General features: G+C 45.8%; 1 protein-coding gene across 8 annotated transcripts in view; it reads right to left on the reverse strand.

Annotated features, from left to right (window-relative positions):
- SRGAP3 (SLIT-ROBO Rho GTPase activating protein 3) overlaps window positions 1-23,660 on the reverse strand; it is a 255,586-nt gene that overhangs the window by 130,564 nt on the left and 101,362 nt on the right. For all 8 annotated transcript variants that reach the window (XR_013960989.1, XM_080676227.1, XM_080676226.1 and 5 more), the window contains exon 2: window positions 2,871-3,063. Coding sequence is in view for 7 of the 8 variants with exons in the window: in XM_080676227.1 (XP_080532353.1) it covers window positions 2,871-3,063 (193 nt within the window). In the remaining variant the exon portion in view is untranslated. The remainder of the gene's footprint in view (window positions 1-2,870; window positions 3,064-23,660) is intronic.

The following is a 23,660-nucleotide window of genomic DNA, read 5'->3' on the forward strand; positions in this document are numbered from 1 at the left end:
TCTGCCCAGCACTGGGCTGATTGCAGTGGGAAAAAAATGACAAGACCTGGACCCTGCACTCAAGGCTCTGAGAGGCTACCTGGAAGACAGAGAGACACTCTTAAATGGAGAATCTGTGAGATAGAAAGACAGGGCTTCTCTGGAAAGCCAGGACCAAGACCCTATGTTTGGCTCCAAAGAAGAGGCAGCCAGGGGGTCAGTGCTGGTTGGCCCTGGGGTCAAAGGGCAGGTCCAGACATACCCTAGAGACTCCTGTTTCCAAAACCCACTGGGGGCTCTGCAGTCACATCAGCATCATGTAGAAGCCCACACCAGCTGCACTGGCCTGGCCCACTCCCTAATTAGACTTTCATACTCTGTCAAGCAGCCTGCTTAGCCCGACTGCCAGCTGGGGCTCCTGTTCCGTCTGGTGGCTCCGGTTAATGAACCCATGAGGGGCTGGCCAAGCTCATTACAGGCAAAGCGAGGGAACAGGCGACCCCGCCTTTCCCCTCTCCTCCCTGTTCACACTGAGAATGGGAAGGGATCTGACTCCAAACCAACAGGAAGGAAAGGGGGCAGGAACAGATGCTCCAGACGGCCACACAGGCCTGGATGGCTCCAGTGACAGCCCAGCCTGAGACCTGGGCTTCCCAGCGTGTGTCTCCCAGTGCTTGTTGGTGCCTGTGGTTTTAGGGGAGTGTTTGGATTCCACAGCTGCTCCCAGGCTCCACCCAGGCCCTTTCCTGTCTCAGGGAGAGGAAGCAGAACCAGAGTGATGGTTCGAATCGTCTCCAATGGCTGGTCTGCTTTCTCAGAATTTCACTGTCTTCATCAGTAAGATGAGATAGTAATAGCCACCTGGCACAAAAGAAATGCTCAGTTAACACGCTCAGTAAATTTTGTTGCTGTAGTTATTAGTAAAAGACAGGTGAGAAAAGGCACCAAAATGTGCGCAGCGGTTGATTCTGACCATCAGGACTGTGTATTTTTTTCTCCTATTTTTCTGTACTTTCTAAATTGTATACAATGAGCATTTTACTTTTGTCACTTGGAAAAAAAAAAACCACCACAAAATTTCTCCAAAAAATATATCAGAAAAATGAGATTCTGTATGTGAAAAGACCTTGACAGAGCCTGGGAGAAAGTTATTAATAAAAGCTCCCTTCTGCAGTGAACATTTAAAGAGATGCTACTGAGTAGAAAAACAAGCATGATATTTGCAAGAGAGTAATGAATTTTTGCCTTTTAATAAAGCCATTTCTTATTCCCAAATGTCAAGAGAAGAAGGCACCAAAGCAAGTGTTCAAATGCTGTGGTCCAGACTGAGGAAGATGTTTAGAGGGGTTTAAAGGACGCGTGCTCCCTGCCCAGAGTGGAATGCAAAATTACAAAGAAGGGCAAAAGCAACCCAAGCATCCAACGACAGATGAATGAATAAACAAAATGTGGTCTGTACATACACAGAACACTATTCGGCCTTTAAAAGGAAGGAAATTATGTCACATGCGACAACATGGATGAACCTTGAGGATATTATGCTAAGCGAAATAAGCCAGTCACAAAGGACCTGTACTGTGTGATTCCATTTAAATGAGGTCCCTAGAGTAGTCAGGTCCATAGAGACAGAAAGTAGAATGGTGGTTGCCAGGGGCTGGGAGCGGGGGTAGAAGAGGGGCGTGAGTGTTGAATGGGTACAGAGTGTCAGTTTGGGAAGAAGAAAAGTTCTGGAGATGGATAGTGCTGAAGATGTAGAAATGCCACTAAGCTGTACACTTAAAAATGGTTAAGAATGTACATTTTATGTTACGTGTATTTTACCACAATTTAAAAATATACAAAAGGGAGAAAAAAGATTAAACACAGAGGCAGAAGGATCGGGTCCAGTGTGTTGAAGGAAGTCTCTGATCTCCGGGGGCTGAGGGCCATTTGCTGGAGAGATGCTCTGAGGAGGGAAACATCTGGGGAGCATGGCAGAGGAAAAGGGCTGCAAAGTGGTACTGCCTGCGGGCGAATGCCTCCCGGGGAGGCTGTGGCTTCTGCCTGCACTAGGAGAGTTTTGTAGCTGGAAGACTCAGAGTCCCCACAGACCTGAGAGGACCAGGCCTCCAGGAACGCAGCACGTGGGGTGTAAGAAATTAGCACACAGCGTCTATGTGTCTCAGGTAAGTAATAAGGCAGCATGGGTCCCCCAGGGAGTAAGGAAGAGGAATGCTTGAGCATCAGTTCCATGGAGAAGAAATGCTGAGGGCCTTGTGCTGAAGGAATTTGGAAGTGGGCTGGCTGACCCTGAAGTACAAGAGAACTGGCTAGGGCCAGGATGCCCTGAAGGGAGGTGGGGAGTCCCCTTGGCCCAAATGGAGGCTAGCTCCCTCAGTGCCTAGTCGGATGAGAGTAACAGCAACAATTTATTGAGCACTTACTATCTGTGAAAGCAGTCTTCTTGGGTTGCTCGTTTATTCCCTACAGCAGTAGTCGGCAAACTCATTAGTCAACAGAGCCAAATATCAACAGTACAATGATTGAAATTTCTTTTGAGAGCCCAAATTTTTAAACTTAAACTTCTTCTAACGCCACTTCTTCAAAATAGACTCGCCCAGGCCGTGGTATTTTGTGGAAGAGCCACACTCAAGGGGCCAAAGAGCCACATGTGGCTCGCGAGCCGCAGTTTGCCGACCACTGCCCTATAGCATCCTTATGTGGAGGAACTACTCTCTCTTCACCCTCCACCAAGGAAGATTGAGGCTTGGAAGTGTAGTGTCCTGCAGACCCAGGGCTTCAGAGGCAGCCATCCCCCTCCGATGAGTCCTTGCCTCCGTTCAGCTTTGTGGCCAACCGCCCACCCACCCCAGCGCTGCCTCCCCTCGCCCCTGACCCTGGCCCCTTCTCACTTAAATTGGTGCTCCCGGGAGCTGCGGATCTTGGAGGAGAACCGCTCAGCCAGCTTCTCCAGGCTGCGGGAGTACTCGAGCTCGATCTCAGCTTTCCGGCGGAAAAACTCCTGGAGGTCCTGTAGCAGCTGCAGCCTAGACTCCGACTGCTGCTCCAAGCATTTGAACTGCTCCACCAGCTGCGTGCGGATCTCTGCAGGCAGAGGCAAAGAACGGATGGGACGTTAGGCTGGTGGGGACCACCCAGAGCCTCTTGGGTCATTGGTACAATGATCTGGCACTTGCCAGGGTTTGCCACATGGTCTAACCCAAAGTCGAACCACTGCATATTGCCTCCAGCATTGTTATTTCTGCCATATCATCTAGTAAACTGGCTCACTTTTCTTACTGAAATGAGGTTATTTTAAATTAACAGTTTTATGTCACTATAGTAAGGGGAAACTAGGACCGCTTGCCATCCTGGTACATAGAAAATTAATTCAATGAAAACAAGTATTTTGTAAAGACTAGAGATAACTGCTTATCAAAGGCCCTAAGCCTAAACTGCTCGCTACCAACAGAAGAAAAATGGGAACATGAGTGGTGTTAAAGGAAGATGTCCGGGACTGAGAAAGGGCGGAGAGGGAATGCCTTTTGCTCTTGGGTTTCAGTGTTACTTAAGGCCATGCCGGTGTTCCACTCTGAATTATCTTGAGCTCCATGCATAAACTTCTCAGGTACCACTAGAGGAATGCAGCCCACACTTCAGGAAATACTGACGGAGCAAACCGGGCAAAAGTTCAAAAGCTAGGGGTGAGGATGGGGACTGGAGGGTGGTGGAGATAAAAATCACAGCCTGGGTATCCCAGTAACCACAGCCAACCTTACTGTCAAGCCCACAGTGTTGTCACTGCATGAACTCTTTCCCAGCCGTCCATGAGCTGCTCAACAGATCAGTCTCCCCACAGCACTCTGCTCAGGCAAAGGGGGCCATGGGCTGATTTGAGTATTAAATCCAACTCCATAGAATGGATTCAAGGCCATCTATCATCCAGCCCCAAACCTAACTTCTCAGGATTTGCCCCCAGTACACTGTAAAACCATCCAAACCAGTCCCTGAAATGTCCAATCCCGCCTGCATTAATGGGCACCCTGTCTGAAAGGGTGGTGGCACCATCTTAGCATCCTTGAGAGAAGTGTTCTTCAAAGGGGCAGCCCGACCCTTTGTACACGAAGCTCCCCAAAGAGCCGCGGGCAGGAAGAGCTCTAAGGGAATCAGCTGGAGACCCTGTTTCCATCCCCACTCTTCTGCTCTGCCTGAGAATGTGGCTCAGTCTCGATGACACCACCCCTCTTTTGCCACTTCTCTCTTCATAGCAGGCCTTCTCCCTCCTTGCAGAAGACCAACTTGTCCCTCATCCAGAATCTGACTATGGTGCAGTGTTCCTAAGTGTCAAGATGTCTGGGCACCAAAACATGGACCATGGAGACTGCTGGTGTTAGCAACTCTTTAATCTTGCTACTCGAAATGCAACCCATGGGCTCACAATATTGGCAATGCCAAATCTCAGGCTCCAACCCAGCCCTTCTGCATCAGAATCTGCATGTTAGCAGGATCCCCGGATGGTCCTCATGCACCTTAATGTAGAAGAAGCACTGCCATCAATCTCCCTATCCCCTGCATTATGAGAAGTATTTCCCATACTATCTTACTTTTTATGTTTAGTCGTTATTTATCAAATTATAAAACATTGATGTTATTTTAATGAGTTATATGATAAATCAATCCAAAAGAAAGATAACTTAGAGTTTTGTGGTCAAAGGAAATTTTTTAAACATCCATTTCCATCCACATACATATTTTGGGTAAAAAAAACATATGATAGAGTAATCAATAAAGTTTTTCAAGCATGAAAATATAGTAAGACAAAGTTCTGTAAAGGAAGTAGAAGGGAATTATGAGTTCAAGAAGGTAAAGAAAGAAACAATGAAAATTTCTGACTTGTGCAGGTAATTTTTGATGAATGGTGGTGGATACTCAATGTATCCCCATGTTTATCCTATAACCTGTCAATTACACTCTTGGATACAGACCCCAAAGAAATCAGTGTTTATGTCCACAAAACATATAGAGAGAAGAAAAGTCACAGTATCTTTACAGCCAAATGTTAGAAACAACCCAAAATGCCCATTAAGAGTAGACAAGGGTTTTTAATATGAAATATTCATTCAATGGAATACTGTGCAACAACAAAAAATGAACTACTGCTACCTGCAGTGACATGCTTGAATCTCACAGACCTCATGCTGCTTGAAAGAAGCCAGAACAAAGGAAATCATGCAAAACTAGTTTATGCTGGTATATATGATGATATAGTGATAATAGAATTCAGAGAAATGTCACCTTTGAGGAGAAATTGACTGGGAGGGGGCACAAAGCTGCCTCCTGGAATGCTGGATATATACCCACCTCTATCTGGGTAGTCAGGACACTGATAAAAATTAATTAAGCTGCATGCTTAAGATCTGTTCATTTTACTGTATATAAATGAAGTTTCAATAAAAAGGAAAAATTAAAAATTGTTATGGTATTTAGCTTCCATTTGATGCATGTAAGAGAGTAATGTAATTTTATTCTACAAGGTCAATAATTACAATATGGCAGAAATTATATTCTTTGTAACTACTTAAACTTATAATGAAACTTTTCAGATGTCAAGTTAAAATGTGTGAGGCAAAGAGACTTTTTTTCTGCCAAAGTTCATTTAGAGGGTAGGCAAGCAAAAAGTTTTAAAATCAAAATCATTGCTTTAGAGTCCATGTCAAAGCCTGCTCCTCCCAGGCATTCAGGACTGCTCAGCCCTGGTGACCCTCTTCTGAACTCCGGTGGTACTTAAGTTAGTCTCAGCCCACCTCCTGCTGTTTTTTAACTCTTTCAAGTACATGTCTTATCTGCCTGGGCTCCTCAAATGAAATTTAAGCTCTGAGGGTGGATTCTCCTAGCACAGTGGTCGGCAAACTGCAGCTCGCAAGCCACATGCGGCTCTTTGGCCCCTTGAGTGTGGCTCTTCCACAAAATACCATGTGCAGGCGCGCACCTACAGTGCGACTGAAACTTCGTGGCCCATGCGCAGAAGTCGGTTTTCGGCTCTCAAAAGAAATTTCAATCGTTGTACTGTTGATATTTGGCTCTATTGACTAATGAGTTTGCTGACCACTGTCCTAGCACATATGGGTCATCAGGATATAAATATCTGTATAGCAAATTACTATTTACCTTTACTAAGTGCTTTTACCCCAGAATATTAAGTGCTGTGATTATGGGAGTCTTTCCCAACACAAACACACACACACTCCCACACACACCACACACACATGTACCACACCTCACACCCACCACACATACTCACACATAAACACCATAACCACACACATCATATGATATACACACCACACATACACCACACATACTCATACACTCCACACACCACACACACACTCACACACCCCATACACCACACACATACATACCACACACCACACATACCACACATTACTCACATATACACATCACACACTTACACACAGCACACATATACCATACACACCAGGTGTACCACACACCATGCCACATACCACAGACATACACACTATACATACCACATACCACATATACACATCACATAATACACACACACTCATACACCCCACACTCATATATCCCAAACACACCCCACACACACTCATACACCCCACACACCACACACACTCACATACCCCATACACCACACACATACATACCACATACCACACATTACTCATACATACACATCACATACTTACAAACAGCACACATATACCATACACACCAGACATAGTACATACCACACACCATGCCACATACCACAGACATACACACTCACATATACACACCACGTACCACATATACATTGTCATATAACACATACAGCTCACATCACACACTCGCACACAACACACACAAGACATGAATATTATTGTTATCCATTTGTACAGATGAAGAAACCAAGGCTCTGTGTAAACCAAGATCAGGAGCTTGTCCAAGGTCACATTTTGTTCTATGAACTGTAACAAACTATGCAGGTACACCTATGACATGGCCTACTTGTAGAACTGGATTGAGATGCCTTCGTTCCAAGAGCAAGCCCTGCCGTATCAACACATAATTATAAAAATGCTTCCCAAATAGTTTCCCAATCACTTTGAGACCATCCACTCTTTGGGTCTCAGAATAATCCTAATAATCCCCAGCACTTCCAGAGCACACATCTGTTCCAGGCTTGTGCTGAGTTCTTCAGATGTTCCTCTCATACTCTGCACAGCATCCGCTAAGGTGGGAGCTAGTGTTCCGCTTCCCTCAAAGATGAAGAAGTGGAGGCTGAGAGGTAAGTAGCCTCTGGTCTTAGCAGCTGGTATGTGGCAATTAAGCTAGAAATCAAGCCCGGAGCCTTCAGATGGGAGCAATAACCCTCCCGACACCCCATTAGACGCGTTATTAAAAAAAAAAACAAAAACACACTTTAATCCATCTGTAGTCAACCTCTTGCACCTTTTTGGTAACAAGATGGTGGTCTAAAGAGATAGTATTTATCAGAAATGCTGCAGCCACTGCCTTCCTCCATTACAGGACCTAATCAGGAGCCAACATTCTCATATTTTAGAGGAAAAGCTCATAAATCACATTGTGATGACAGGAGCTGATTTGGAAGGAGCAGAGGAACCTCCCCCAGTTCACACAACCAGCTGGAGCCTTCCAGGCGGGGTCACATTAGGGACCTCTTGCAGCTTGGACGCCTCGCAGTCAAGTCTTCCTAGCAGGAAGCGATCCTGGCAGGAGCCCTGAGGGGATTTGATTACCCATCTCTTTCTTTCTAACTCCTTTCCAAGTTGCTCCTCCTTGGGGCAGACACAGATTTGGTTTTTCTCCTTGAAAATTTCAAAAGGAGCAAGAAAATAAAATAAAACACAATTGCTCCCAAGGCACAGACTTCATTCAGCACACGTTCCCCCAGGGAGCCGTTCCAGTCACAGCGCAACACTGGGTGGCAGAAAAATAAAAGGGGGTTGGAGGTGGGGACAGGGAGAAGGGCGATCTTGGAAAGTCCAGAAAGGCTTTGATCTCAAAACCTTAGAGCTGAAGATGACCTCCTTGAAGGTCTAGGGCAGACTCCTGGGTTACAGACAGAGGCATGAGGCCCAGAGAAGGGGCAGAACGAATTGTGAAGCACAACTTTCCCCATGTCACTCTCCTGATAAAATTCTCCATGGCTCCCCATTGTTTATAGAATCAAGGCCAAATTCCTCTGACATGCCTCATAATGCTCCTGCTTACTCTCCAAGCAACAGTCTCACCAAAGACCACTGTGCCTGCGTCAGATCTGCCACTCATGGCGATACCCAGGGCAACCCACGTTACAGGAGAACAAGTTTCCTTGCACTCCCTACCCCACACACAAGCACAACCTCACTGGCAGAGGGCACAGGAAGCTTCTTCAGATCCAAGGTAATGAGGAATTGTATTTTTTAGTTAATAGACTATTTTCAGAGCAGTTTTAGGTTTACAGAAATATTAACCAGAATGCAGAGTTCCTATATACCCCTTCTCCTTCTCTTACACATGTCCCTATTATTCACATTTTACACTGATGTGTGGTACCTTTGTTACAACTGATGGACAATATTGATACATATTAACTAAAGCCCATAGTTTACATTAGGGCTCACTCTTTGTGGTTTACATTCTAGGGTTTGAACAAATGCATGACATGTATCCATCATTATAGCATCATAAGGTGTGTTTCCACTGCCCTAAAAATCCCCAGTGCTGCACCAACTCATCCTTCCCTTCCTCCTCTCCCCAACACCTGGCAACTACTCGTCCTGTTACCATGTCTTTATAAATTTTCCTTTTCCAGAACGTCATACAGTTGGAATGGTACATTATATAGGTTTTTTAAGCAAGCTTCTTTTAATTAGCAATGAGTATTTAAGGTTCCTCCATGTCTTTTTGTGGCTTGATGGCTCATTTCTTTTTATTACTAAATAATATTCCATTGTCTGGAATAATATTCAGATAGTCTATTCATCTACTGAAGGACATGTTGGTTGGTTGCTTACAATTTTTGGCAATTAAGAATATTTTGTGCAAGTTTTTGTGTGGACAGAAGTTTTCAACTCACTTGGATAAATACCTGTTTATTAATTAATAAACTATACTTAAGAGCAGTTTTAGGTTACAGAAAAAAAAAAGAGAATTTTTGATTTAGATAAGAAATACAGGAAAACTCAAAAGGTAGAAGGGGTATAAAGAGAAAAGTCTTTCTCCCACCCCTATCCACCAGCCACCTGGTCTGCCTGTAGCAAGGCAACCCAATCACCAGGTTCATGTGCATCCTTCCTGAAATAATGGCATATTTCAAGTATATTACTTCTCTTTTTATGCATGCTATAGAGTATCACTCACAGCGTTTTGTACCTTACCTTTTTAAGACTACACTGGGGAGATTAGTCCATATCATTTTATAAAGAACTTCCTCATTCCTTTTTACAGCACTATAGAATTCCACTGTAAAAAATGTTTAACCAGTGCCCTTGGTTGAATGTTTTTTATAATCGTTTACTATCCCCAATAATGCTGGAGCGAATAACCACACACAGCCTCATTCTGCACATGTGCAGGTACATCACCTGTGTAAAGTAGAAGTGCCAGATCCAAAGACACCGGCAGTAGGATTCTGAGCCTGCTAAATTGCCCTCTTCTGAAATAGTACCAATTTGACTCCCACCAGAAATTTATGAGAGGGACTATTTAAAAGGAAGACATGCTAGGATTTGCTTCAAAATAACCTTGGGTCGGGGGCAAAGGGATGGTAGGATTATGGGCAACACAAGGTTGGTCTTAATTTTTGAAATTTAATTGTAGTGATGAATATAGGAAAGAGGCTTGCTATACCATTCTCTCTACTTTTGTTATGTCTGAAATTTTTTCATAATAAAAGAGAGAGAAAAGAAAGGCAGACAAACGGGACACAGAGCCTGAGGCTCTGGTTAACAGGCCTGACCAGTCAGGAATGCCAGTAACTTGTCCCCAGAGGTCTCTGTCCCCAGCCTGTGAGGGCTGTCCTGGGTTAGAAACAGGGGCCAGAGCAATTTTAAATGCTGTTTCCCAGGCCCCAACCAATTCTAATTCTTGGACCCTGTCCTGGGAATAAGGTAGCTTTTCTGACCATCAAGATCGTGTGAGCATTTGGCCCCTCTGCCCCACAGAGGCAGCTGGTGTATACTCCCCAGTGTAAAGTTTCAGGAGCTAACAAGGAGGATGAACCATATGGTAGGTTACAGACTTTCATCACGTCTATGCACAATCATGCCTGATTATCACCACATCCAACAAGGCGGGACTATTATCATTCCTATTTTACAGATGGAGCCATTGAGACTCAAGGAGCCACAGTGATTTGCCCAGGATCGCCCAGAGAGTGGCAGAGCCAGGGCTCAAATCTGGAGTAAGAGGCAGACAGGCGTCGAGATTACCCAGTTTCCAATTCAAGGTGCTTTCCTGAGGGATCCAATGCTTCACCTTTCAGGGATCCTGTCCCGCTCCACCTCCTATCTCACCCTGCACTCCATCTGTCACCTTGGTGCCGTTCTCACTGGTCCTGGCTGTCATCATATCGCCCCTGTGCATCCTAACCTTGACCTCAAGCTCTCCTGTGGTGGAGGGACACATCAGCTTGGTCACACAATGTAGCAGGCTCTGGGTTTACCTGCCCAGGGGGTTCAAGTCCTGGTCCTTCCACACGGTCAGCTGGGCAAACTTGTTTCCTCATTTCCCTGGGACTCCGTTTCCTCTGTAAAATGGGGATGATTATAATCTATCTCGTTGGTGTGAGGATAAGTAATCATTCGATAAAGCTCTCAATACAGCACTTCATCTATTTTTAACACTGCACTGTCCAACACAGTGGCCACTAGCCAAATGTGGCTATTTAAATTGATTTTTTAAAAAATGCATTCCTAAGTCACACTTGCTGCATTCCAAGTGCTCAAAAGCACATGTGGCTAGTGGCTACTGTATTGCAGAATATTGCAATCTCTGGAGAAACTTCTGTTGGACAGCACTGTATTACAGGCTTAATAGAGGTTAGCTGTAATTATCATTTATTGTTATTGCTTTTTGTGGCCATTTTTCATCTCCTCAAATGGAAAATAAGGTCCTGAGAGGCACAGATGACGTCCATGTTTTAGTACTAAGAATTTGTGCATGACCCCTCCAACAAAAGCAGCGTCCTAGGGTCTGTAATGAAGACACTCTTACTGCCACCAGCCCAACTCCCAGCATCCTGAAGGGCTCCTGAAGGGGCCCATTGCTGCTCAGCTCCAGCCATAGGGGAGGGCAGTTGTGTGGCAGAGTGGACAGATCCACAGAGCCTGGACTCCAGCTGCTGCATGAGGTGAAATATCATCTCTGCCAGGTGAGGTCTTGGGCAGGCAAGTCATTTTCTCTGAGCTGTTCTCCCCTTCCCCCCATAAAAGGCAGTTAACTATGCTCATCCTGCAGGGGTACAAGGATCAGACCAGCAATAATGTAAGTAACGTGCCAGGCACCTAGGAGACCCTCAGCAAACAGCCTCCACAGAGAGGTGGCACACACACCCAGGTTGTGGGGACATGAGAAGGGCACACGCTCACAGGGTTTGGGGACATGGGAAGGGCACATGCTCACAGGCTTTGGGGACATGAGAAGGGCACACGCTCACAGGGTTTGGGGACATGGGAAGGGCACACGCTCACAGGCTTTGGGGACATGAGAAGGGCACACGCTCACAGGCTGTGGGGACATGAGAAGGGCACACGCTCACAGGCTTTGGGGACATGAGAAGGGCACACACTCACAGGCTTTAGGGACATGGGAAGGGCACATGCTCACAGGCTTTGGGAACAGCAAGCCTGGACTCCAAACCTGGTTTTACCCTCTTAGTAGAAGTCACTTCAGCTCTCTGAGTCTGTTTTCTCATCTGTAAAATGGGGAATAATAATACCTTCCTGGTGGGTTTGTCAAGAGAATGGTATGCATATCAAGCACCTGGCATGATGCCCAGTGCCGAGTAGATAAGCAATAAATAGCAGGAATGAGCCATCACGGCTGCGGTAGCCAGGCGGATTAAGCACAGAGCACGCTGGGTGTTTCCCAGGCCCCTCTTGTTCCCTCCCTCCACAACCCCGGGGGGAGGGTTGAATTACTTGCAACCATCCCTACCCCTGGCCTCTTGGGCTGGGTCCCCTCCTCCTTCCCCACCCTCTCAGCAAGCTGGGCCCACGTTCCATTCCTTCTCTGGGCTTTACATAAAAGGCTACGCATCCCCGCCCCTTCTCCCAGGCTCCCGTGTGTGAAGAGATGGTTTATTGTGGGGGCCCTGTGCCCCTGAGGGTTCCTGGACTCCATGCCTTGCAGGAGAGCACCAGCTGCCAGGCCAGACACAGCCGCCACACGCCGTTTCCCCGGCAACCACTGCCCACCCATCCGTGCCAGCCACTGTCCCTGCTGCCTCCACACTGGGTGGAGCCAGTCTGGTAACTGGGAGCAAGCTCCTCCATGTGTCCTCTCTGCAGATGCCAGCAGTTCCTGGACCCTTGTATTGTTTAGCTCATAAGGCCAAAGACCCTTGCCAATGGCATTGGTCATCCTTTATTAATCTTGACCAAGCTAATTCACATCCATCATTGCTTCCACCTCAGAAGAGGGCTGCAGGGAGGGGGTGGGTATCACACCATTTTACAGGTGGGGAAATTGAGGCCCAAGAGAAGAGAAAGGACCTGCTTGAATCACAGGATTCCAACTTCAGCTGGCTTGACCCTGCCAGGCACTGCCCTGGTCCAGCTCTGATCCCGTGGACCAGAGGGAGTAAGCCCCAGCATGGGATTGTTAAATGGGCGTCTGGGTGATGCAGTGCCAAGAAAACAGACTTGCTGAGCTGAGAGCCTGGCCTTAAAGCTGTGTGACCTTCAACAAGTCACTAACCTTTCTGGGCCTTGGCTTTCTCATCTGCAAAATAGAGAGAATAACAGCAGACATTTATGGCACCGAGTGCTTCCACAAATGGTCTCCTTGTTCAGCAAAGCAGTGAATATTATGCCACGGTCTTAGGAGGAACTACACTGTTATCCTGTTTGCAGAGGAGGACACTGAGGCAGAGAGGTAAAGTGACTTGCCTAGCTTCACCCAAACATTAAGAGATCTTTGGGCTCCAAATCTTGTTCCTCTTGCCAGGGATGTACTAGACCAAGTCGGCCAAGTTTTTACAGTCTGTCTTTAGCTGTCTCACAGATACTCAGGGTAGCAAAGGCCAGGCTTAGCACAGATAACCAAAGCATATCAACTCCCGATGCTTCCCTGAAGCAGATATAATCTGCTTCCAACTTCCTTCCCGAGAAACACATACCCCGGGAAGAAGCTGGGTGAAATGACTAGCATTTCCCCCTCCACTCCTTACCACCACTCCCTCCCCACAAAAGGAAGCACAGTATATATGGGCTAGTGTTTTTGTTTGTTTGTTTGTTTGTTTGTTTTAAATATATTTTATTGATTTTTTACAGAGAGGAAGGGAGAGGGATAGAGAGTTAGAAACATCGATAAGAGAGAAACATCAATCAGCTGCCTCCTGCACACCTCCTGCTGGGGATGTGCCCGCAACCAAGGTACATGCCCTTGACCGGAATCAAACCTGGGACCTTTCAGTCTGCAGGCTGATGCTCTATCCACTGAGCCAAACTGGTTAAGGCTGGGCTAGTGTTTTGAAAAAATAAGAGTTATTTAATAATAGTGATCATGATGCTGTCAACCAGGAAAATCTCCCTCTAGGTAAGAGGAAATTATCTGAATCCAAACACAATGACTAACTAGCGCTGGATATACATTCGTGGCTGAAGATATGGGAGACAGGAGATTCCCACCTCCCACTGTGTTCCAAAAGCAGAGACCCAGCTCTGCAGCCCCAGGAGCGCCCCACCTGGATTGCCAGCCCAGTTTCCTTTGAGCAGAAATTGAAAAGCAGAGTGTGTGGGGAAGAGGCTTTCCCCACAGCATCTGTGCCATGTCCAAATAATAGCCATTCCCTCTCAAACAGAAGTCAGAAGTCCCCTCCCTTGCCTTCCTGATGTTTGGTGAGATGCAAAGAAGCGTCAGAATAAGACCACGCCTCCTCCTACAAGAAGCTCTGACTTAAAATGGGCTGTGATCAATTTCAACACAATGTTAATATTCACAGCGTTGCTGCCCCATGGTCCCTGAAGGATCAGACGCGTTTAAATGGGAAGAGATCAGAATTCATTAATGCTGAATTTCCAGCTGCGTCCTCTGACAGAGAATGCTTCTTTTTATGTTTTCAATCCACCATGCTCTGGAAACATCTAAGTGTTTCCCAAACTTTAGAGCCACTTTCACGTGTCCTCTCTAAAAACCATCTGTTCTGTATTTATTTAGTATGTTTCTTTAAATTGCCTTGCATTTTACATCAGACGATTCATAGTATTGCCATAACTGGAAAAACACGAATCACTCATCATTAATGGAAGGAAACTGTAAAAATAAATACAATGAACACAAAATAATGTTATTAAATTCTGCCGAGATTCTGTAGCCTGAGATCTACTTTCTTCTTGATAGGCATTACTTCCCTAACTAATATGAAGAGGAACAAGAAATTTTTTTTAATGTCAATATCAGTGGGATGGGGAAGGCCATGGTTGGGCCATAGAAAGATAACATCACCTGTAGGGGTGATAACCTCAAATAACCCTTAGGGGTAGTCAGGTACCAAAAATGTGATTAGAGAGACCTGGTATAAAATAACACAGAGAGCACAGATCTGACCAAATATATTCAAATTCACTCTTGTATGTTAATGCTATATCTGCAACAAAAACAATATATAACCCTCAAGCTTATGACTCCAGAAATCTCTCCCAGCAAATGTTATTTTAAGTAGTTAGTGCCAGTCCTACTGGATTCAAACCCAGAGCAGGGAAGCCCCAACTCACTCTGCCTCAGCTGTCCCCAACTTGACCCCATTAACTCGTGCTGAAATGACCAGCCCAGGCAAGAGCTGCTAATCTTTATTGAGAAGGTGCCTCCGGCCATGTGTGCATTCACCTGACAGTAACAGGATGCAGGATGAATTTCCCTGACCTTCTGATGAGAATGCCACATGAAAGAATATCCAAGGCCACAGTGAAGCTCAAATATTTTATTCACATTGCAGCTACTGCTCAGAAGGCTTGCTGTGGGATGGAAAGGTACTACCTCAGGAGTGATTTATATTTCTGAAAGCCACGTGAGTTATTGCCCATTACCTCATTCCCGCAAATTGGCAAATTATTGCCAATTGATTTTGGAAAGGAGAGAAGGAGAAACAAAAAGGGTCTGATTTCGGTATGTGAGTGTGTGTGTGTGTGTGTGTGTGTGTGTGTGTGTGTGTGTTTAAATTTTCAAGGGGTTTCATTTTTACACTGCAGGGCAAGCAAGTCCTTACAATTACCATTATCAATTCTGTTGTCAATAGGTGAACCTTCAAGAAACACCCTTCAGGAGACCCTCTTTGCCTTTGAGGATAGATGAAGGGCAGCAGGACATAAGAAAAGGTTTCCAGAGAAGTGCCTCCTCAAATGCTGTATCCAACAAACTTTTAGGAAAAAGCCTCAGAAAAAAATACAAAATCGTTTTAGTTGCCTAATGGCTTAATAACCGGTTACAAGTCTGAGTGCCAATAATGTACATGCTGTGGTCTGGAAACTATTTCATACTCAAACATGGGCTTGAAAAAATAAGTTCTGGGTTCGTTCCAGCTCTGCCTCAAGGCATTATTAACCTCATCCATAACCTGGGCTTAAAGATACCTACCTAAGAATTGTGGTAAAATCAAATCAAATTGTGGTAAAATCAAAATATACATTCGTGAAAGAGTTCTATAAACAGTAAAAAGTTTTACAAATGGGCCTGATTCTTCATCATGGTATAATTATTATCCATTACCTGCAAATTAGTACAAAGTGTTGCTTGCACATCGCTGACTGCAACATTGACACAAGATTAACCAAGGAGGAAAAGGTTGCGGCCTCCTTAGCAGACCCAACATTCTCCCAGTGTGGTAGTGAATTTCAATGATCAGGCTGGAATCCAATCATTCATGCTTGGGTTCAGAGTGAGCACTTACTACCCCAGTATAAATCTGTTTGTCTTTTTAATGTAATATGGAACTCTCTGCCAAACTCATATTTCATGTCTTGACCAAAAAGAAAAAAAACCTTGTGTTTATTATTTTGCCACTAGCAGCATAGTATAGTAGTTGTGTGTTTTTTTCTGTGCCCTACTCAAGCAAATATATGTATGTGTGTGTGTATATATATATATATATATATATATATACATACACACACACACACGTGTGTGTATATGTATATATACTGTATAAATGTGTGTGTGTGTGTGTGTGTGTGTGTGTGTGTGTATTAATTTACTGGGGCTCACAAGGCTTAGGGAAAATAGCTTTACTACTCTCGGTCAGTTGGCCAGTGGATTGCTGTTGTGGTCCTACTCTAAATCAAGCTCTGGGCCTCAAATTCTGCAGAAAGTGGGGTCATTGGATTAAAGTCTGTTTCAGCATTAAGAGCTTATTGGATATCAACCAAATGGGCCATTTCTTAGTCTCACACACCTCTGTGCCCCATTTGGACATAAATCAGGTTATGTGCTCAACAGTCCCATAGGAATCACCTCACAGCCAAGGTGCCCGCCACCTGCACTAACTACATGGAAATGAACTCTCGCCCCTAGCCCTTCCCCTTCCTCTTCCCTTGGCCTCTACTAATTTCTCCCTAGCAGTGAGGTGAGCTGCTGGTGCAGCCTGCTCAGGCAAGAACACAACAATAACAGATTCTAACTTCCAAAAAGCACTGCCTGTTCCCATCTTTTCAGCTCACTTGCATTCTCCCTCCTAAACGAAGGAGGTTGCTATGGGTCAGCTCATGGGGGAAATGAATGGATAAAATGCCATCTAATTTTGCATTCCAGTGTCCAGGACCAGGCCTTTTGGATCCTGAAAGTAGTTCATAGTAAGAAATATATAAAATATTAACAAGGAATGTAGCAGAGATTAACAAGGAATGTAGCAGAGACAGGCCAGAGATGCTGATTCCTTTCCAGTGTCTGTCTTTTCAAAGACCGAGGAGCCGTGGGCAAAACTACAATCATCACAAGGCTGAATTTCCCATCTCCCAAAGGAAAGGGACATAAGAGACCTACAAGCACCATTAGGGAGGGTGGTGGTCCTGATGGGGTCCTAATTTCTGAAAATTCTAGGACCCTTAGTGATCATCAAAGCCAGCATTTATCCCAGGGAGTTCCACAGACCCCTGAGCCCATGAGATGCCCCCCATTTCTACCCTGAAACTTGTCCCTCCACCCCGAATATTCCCTATGTGAGGAAATGGCACCTCTATTCCTCTGCTTGGTTGAATTAGAAACTGGCCATTACCTTACCTCTCCCTTACCTCCAGGTCTCCATCCCATCCATCACCAAGTCCTTTCCATTCTCCTGCCCTGACATTTCTAAATTCATCCATTCTCTCCATGTCCACTACCACCACCCTAGCAAAAGTCCCCATCATCTCAGACCTGGACAACTGCAACAGCCTCCTAAACCAGTGCCCACATCATTTTTGCCCCCCTGCTTCCAATATTTTCAAATCAACCCTTCTTTGGAAACTAAAAATCGAATTCATGCCACCACTAGCAAGTCCCTATCTTCCCCACTCTCCACCTCCAGCTTAAAATCCTTTGATGGATTGTCATTCCTTTTAGGATAAACACTAAAACATTAACATACTTTTAGGATAATACACCAAGCCTTAATGTGACCTATAAGACTCTACATGTTGCAGTCTCTTTATGCCTCCGTGGCCTTATATGGCCCCCAGCCTCTTCTCTGGTGCTTGAACATACCAAGTTCTTTCCTGCCTCAGGGCCTTTGCACTTGCTATTCTTTTACTTGAGATGCCCTTCTCTTCTCTCCACTATCCCTCCTATTACATCTTACTCCTATTTATCTTCAGGTCTTGGGTTTGAGGAAATTGAATGCCTCATGGTGTTGCCAAGGGCATTAAATGAGATTATGTATATAAAGTGCTTGGCACAGTGCCCAAGTATTCAATAAATGTTACATATATATTATACATGTTCAAATCTGAAACTTTATTCTTATTCATACCCATGCTTGCTTGCTTTCTTCTCCAAATCAAAAGCTTTATCTTCAACTATAGCAAGCCTTTTAGAATGCTCAGAAGGAAGTTAAGATTTTTCTTGTTTCTACCTAGTCTTAGAAATCTCACAGCTATTTTCCTTTCTCTCTCATATAAGCTGTATGTTTCACTCAAATATTCAAAATCCTCCTTCTTCTTAAGGCCGAATTCATGTCTCACTTTCTATTTCCATATTCAACATTCATTTATATATTCAGCAACATTTATTAACATCTGCCAGGCTCTCTTTGAGGGCAGGAGGATTCAGCTATGGTGCTGACATAAGACCTGTCCTTGAGGAATTCAGTAGAGACTAACATATACACAAAAAATCACAACATTACAATGAGTTAGTCGAGCGGTACGCACAAAAGTGCTGATGTGCACACTGAGGAGGAAGCAGGAACCTCTGCAGGGGAGATGGTACAGGCCAGAGAGATCAGAGAGGCTTCCCTTGGCATCTGAGCCTGGCCTTGCAGGGTGGATAGAAGCTCAGCAAGTGAAAGGAGGGCAGTGAAGGCAGCAGGCATAAGTGAATGGACCGAGGCCCTGAGGTGTGGAAGCGCATGGCATTTTCAGGGACAAAGGGTTCAGTAGGGCTATAAAGGAAGAAGTTTGGAGGATGCAGGAGACGCTCAGGCGGAAGGGTTCCTTGGAGCCATATGGTGAATGGCCTCAAAGGCCAAGGGGCTTAGACTTTACCCCAAAGTCAATGCTAGAGAAAACCCTGGTGGCAGCATGGGGTCAGGTGGATTGTCGCCAGAGAAGATGAGACATAAGGAGACGAGTCAGGAGGCTGCTGTATACCACAGTCAGGGACAGGGAGACACAACTGAGACACGTTTATTGAGTTCCTTCCACAAAGCAGGCATTTCGTGTAATGACAAATCCTGGTTTACTAGCTTTCTCCAGAGGCATGTGGTGCCACAAGGCCAATTTCAAATGCTATGTTCCTAGTAGTGGAGGCCACACAGAGAGTCTTTCCAGTGTCCAGCTCAGAGTCCTGCTCTAGCTGTGGTTGGTGGGATAAAGGCAGTGAGGTGCTGCTGCTGTCACAACCTAGGCAGTTCCTAGCCCAGGCTAGAGGAGTAAGGCAGACAACCCAGAATCGATTTGCATAGCCAATTTCATATACCTACGAAAAGGAAGTCAGTCTGGGAGGAGAGGTAGCTTCTAAGTAAAATATAAGTGTTATATTTACCCCTCACCTGGTAAACTCCTACTCATACATTAAGGCCCAATTCAGATGTGCCATGGTAGACACCATGAGATTTCAGCAGAGTGGGAGGGAAGGGTTTCTTCCAAACTTTGGCTTAGAACAGGGATGGCTCTGGGCAACACAGACCAGAAAGACCACAGTGGCAGCAGGAAGGATGCAAGTTGAAGAGCACCGGGACCAGGTCCTGGAACAGAAGTGGTAATCCCGGGAGAACGCCCCCAGCAGGGGCCAGGAGATTATGCTTCACTCCTGAGTGCCCGGCAGGAAGCAGACATTAACTGCAGCACAAGCAGACTTGCTCAGGGCACACATGAGATACCTTCTGGAAGTTGAACCCTTTTGGGCCCCTGCCTGGATGTCCCCTTCCCTAGAGGACATGAACATGGAGTCACAGCAGCCACCAGAGAAGTGGGGTGAAGGATCAAGAGTTGATCAGTCTTGACTCAGATTCAAAACCCATCTGCACATGGCAATTTCATACACCTAGTCTCACCTAATGCTGACCACAAACCTGGAGGAGCTCATGGGTGAGAAAACTAAGGCTCAGGTGATGAGCTCCCCAAGGCCGGGTGGCATATGCTGCAGCCAGAACCTGAGCCGAGGACTGTGGGAGTCCAGTAAGGCGTGTTCCCCCTGAATCTCAGCCTCCTTGGTTTGTTGCTCACCAGTATGCCAGAATCCCCAATTCTGGGGACAGAATCCTTAGCCAGATAAACCCTCCCGAGGAAGATTCCAGGCACAGTGATTCATGAGAGAGGGAAGAGGAAAAGAACAATGTGCTGTCAGCGAGAAGCTCTCGAGCGCTTCCTTTTGTGCTTTGGAAATTGGACCCTCTCTGAGCCAGGTGTTTCCACACAGCCAGCCAGAGTGACGATGGCCTCGGGAGAGACTGGAGAAGCCTGAGAAAGAAAGGAATGCAGCCTGCACTTGAGCCACAAAAACAGATGACATGCTGCAAGCCAGAATCCATGCGGGCTCAGATGGGCGCCCAGGCCCTGAGAATTTATTACCATTCTCTGGCCTCTCCCTCCCACCCTGTAAGACCTATCTTTCAAACCATCTCCTCTTGCTAAGTTTGTTAATGGAAGACCTTGAGCCCCCCCCTCCACCTCTGTGACTGTCTCCAAAACCAGAGAGGGGCTGTTGTTCTGAGGGGTGTTTCCCACCAACACCAGTGGGAGAAACGCCCCCAGATCCAGCTTAGCTGGGGTGCCCAGGTGAACTTCCCATTAGCATTTCAGAAATGTTACATTTGAGATGCCTGCTTCATTTCCAGAAACACAGACTTTTGTCTGAGGGGATGACCAAGTAGGACTGGAAAAAGAAAACACCCCAGGGAAAGCACCAACCCTAGGATTTCTCTACCCTGGGCAGACAATAGAAGAACCTTGGGTACCATCACCAGCCATTATACAGGCAAACTTCATGGTGCTCATGCAGAAAAAGAGTACAGAGTAAGTTTTGCTTGTCATTTTCTTGGTCTATGGGAACATCTTTACAGAACAACTTGCTCCCAACTATCTCACCTCCTGGGGAGACTGAGGAAGTGCCATGTGGTAAGGCCAGACTTGTCAAATAGCTACTTTGGCAAAGGTGGTCCTGTATCTAATAATACCTTATGACCAAATAATCCTTGGCACTTTTCAAAACCCATTTACATCCATTATTTATTAGGCCTCACAACAGCTTCTAATTCACAATGGAGAACCTGAGATGTTAGAAGCCTAGAATGTGGGGGTGGCAGGTGGGTTCCTGTCTCGCCGTCCCCCGTCTCCCCACTTCCCCACACTCCTTGCCAGTTCTGTTGGGTGAGTGCCCATTGAAGAGCAATCCTGCTTCCCACATCACAGCACTCTGCAGTTTATAGTCCTTCCCAAACTCTGAGTGTAGCTGAAGGAAAAAAAAAAAAGAATAAATTCCTTGTAATTATGTGAGATGACCAGAGATCATCATTTCCATTTTCCAGGTGAGGAAACTGAAACTCATAAACCCATTTGACATGTGTGTCTTCCCTAAGGCCCCAGTGAGTTGTGAACTACAACCCAGGATTTTTGATGCCCAGTGTGGCAGATTAATTGCATTAAGAACCCCAAACTTCTTTAATCCCTCCTTTGCCGTGTGACTTTACAGTTCTTCTCTCACTAAAGAAGATAAATCTATTTACCCACCCCTTGAATCTGAGCTGGCCTATAACTTGCTTTGGCCAAGAGAAGGTTGTGTACTGGTTCCAGTTTGGGGCCCCAAAGACCTTGAGTATTTCATGCCCTTACCATCACCAGGAGCACATGACTGGTCTAGACTGTGGGAGGATAAGAAACACCAGGAGTGGAGCTGTGTTGCCGTACTTGCCCTAGTCACCTCAGGCAAAAACAGCCTTCCTCAGACACGTGAATAAGCTCAGCCAAGATCAACAGAGCTGCCTAGCTGACCTCCAGATAATTCCAGAAACATGAGCAATGAACACTGGATACCCAATGCCCCTGAGGTTATGGGGTTGTTTATCATGCACAATTCTATGGCAGTGGCTAACAGATACATAGCACCGATTTTCATCCATTCATCCACCTATCCATCCACTTACGTCTCCATCCATTGATTCAATATATTTGCTGAATGCCTACTACGTGTCCAGCACTGTGCTAGGCACTGGGGATACAATGGTGACCCTTCCCTGCCTTCATGGAGTGTGCAGATCAGGAGGATGAACAAGTGAGATGAACACTGGGGGCAAAGGATAGGTGAACTTGACTGAGATGGGTGGGTGATGGGCAGTCAGGAGGGCTTCCTTGAAACAATGACATGTAAATGGAAATTTAAAGGCTGAAGAGGAGCCTATAGAGTTTGAAGGGGAATGTCAGGGAGAATGTTCCCAGCAGAAGACACAGTCTGGTAAAGGCCTGATGAGGTAGGGAACTGGCTGGCTGAAGCCCAAAAGTAAGAAGATGGGACAGGAAAAGGGAGTCCAGAGAGGCTAGCACCATGAGGACCCAATCATCACCCCAGGCACTTTTTCCCTATTTATTTTCAAAGCCAAGTGAATCCAGAAGAAGAAATAGGAACCATTTCCAAGCACAGAAGGAGAAGTGAAGGCAAAGGCCACCGAACATTTCCAGTGCACACTCAGCAGGGGCAGCGCCTGGGACAGCCTTCCCGGGCAGCAGGAGGAGTTCTTGCATTTCAACTATAAAGGGCATTTGCTACCTGCCTAAAGCTCACAATAGGACCTGAGTCAGGAAACAAAAGCTGGAATAGACAACACTGTGTAAAACAGCCAACTTGTGGGGTGGGGTGGGGCGCGGAGAGAGCACAGGGGTGGGCAAAAGTAGGTTTACAGTTGTGAGTATGCGAAACAGAGTTACTCTTTTATTATTATTATTATTAACCTACTTTTGCCTTACCCCTGTATGCCTCACCTCCCTCTATGGAGAAAAAAGGGAAAGAGAAAATCCCAGAGAGGCTGTATGTTAGTGGCATTCATTCATTCATCCATTCATTTGTTCAGCCAGCAAGTACTCTCTGACCACATTCTGCAAACCCCCAACCACATGCCATGGAATTCGAGGAGTTTACGTAACAGTAAGATGCCCATATCCGGCTGAGTGAATCTGGCAAGGCTTCTAGAGAGAAAGATGAGTGAAGGACTGAGGAAACGAGGGGAAAGGAGATGGAAACTGCTGAAAGGCATGGAGGTAGGAAGCCTGGAACCCACCGGGGGACTCATCTGGATATGGGGATCAACAAGATGGGAAACCTGGAAGGTCAGCTGGAAAGGCAAGCTGGAGCCAGATCAAGGAAGCCCTTAGAGGCCAAGAAAAGGAGGTTGAACTTTATCAAGAAGATAATATTGAGTCAAACAATGTGACATCAGGAGTGCATTTCAGGAATATTAATCTGGCTGACTAATGAAATGGGTTGGGAAGGAGAGACTGAAGCCAAGAAGAGCAATTAAGAAGATCCTGCCAAAACTGGTCAGAGAAGAGGAGACAGATGTGAGAAACAGACTCCAAACAACTTGACAACTGGCTGGATGGAAAGAGCAGAGCCTCGGGTCATCCCCAGGTCCCACATCTGTGAGGATGACTGTGAAGTCCACTGCGATAGGAAAGAGGGAGGGGGCTGTCAGATGTGGTGGGGTTGAACTGTCTGAGGGGCATCAGCAAGGAGCTTCAAGGAGAGCAGAGGTAAGAAAAGGTGTTGCTGTTCTTGAAAGACAGGACAGATTTGGAAGGAGAAGAAAGCAATGGGGCGGGGGGCAGTTG

Source organism: Plecotus auritus, assembly GCF_963455305.1.
Source record: "Plecotus auritus genome assembly, chromosome: 6".
NCBI lineage: Eukaryota > Metazoa > Chordata > Mammalia > Chiroptera > Vespertilionidae > Plecotus > Plecotus auritus.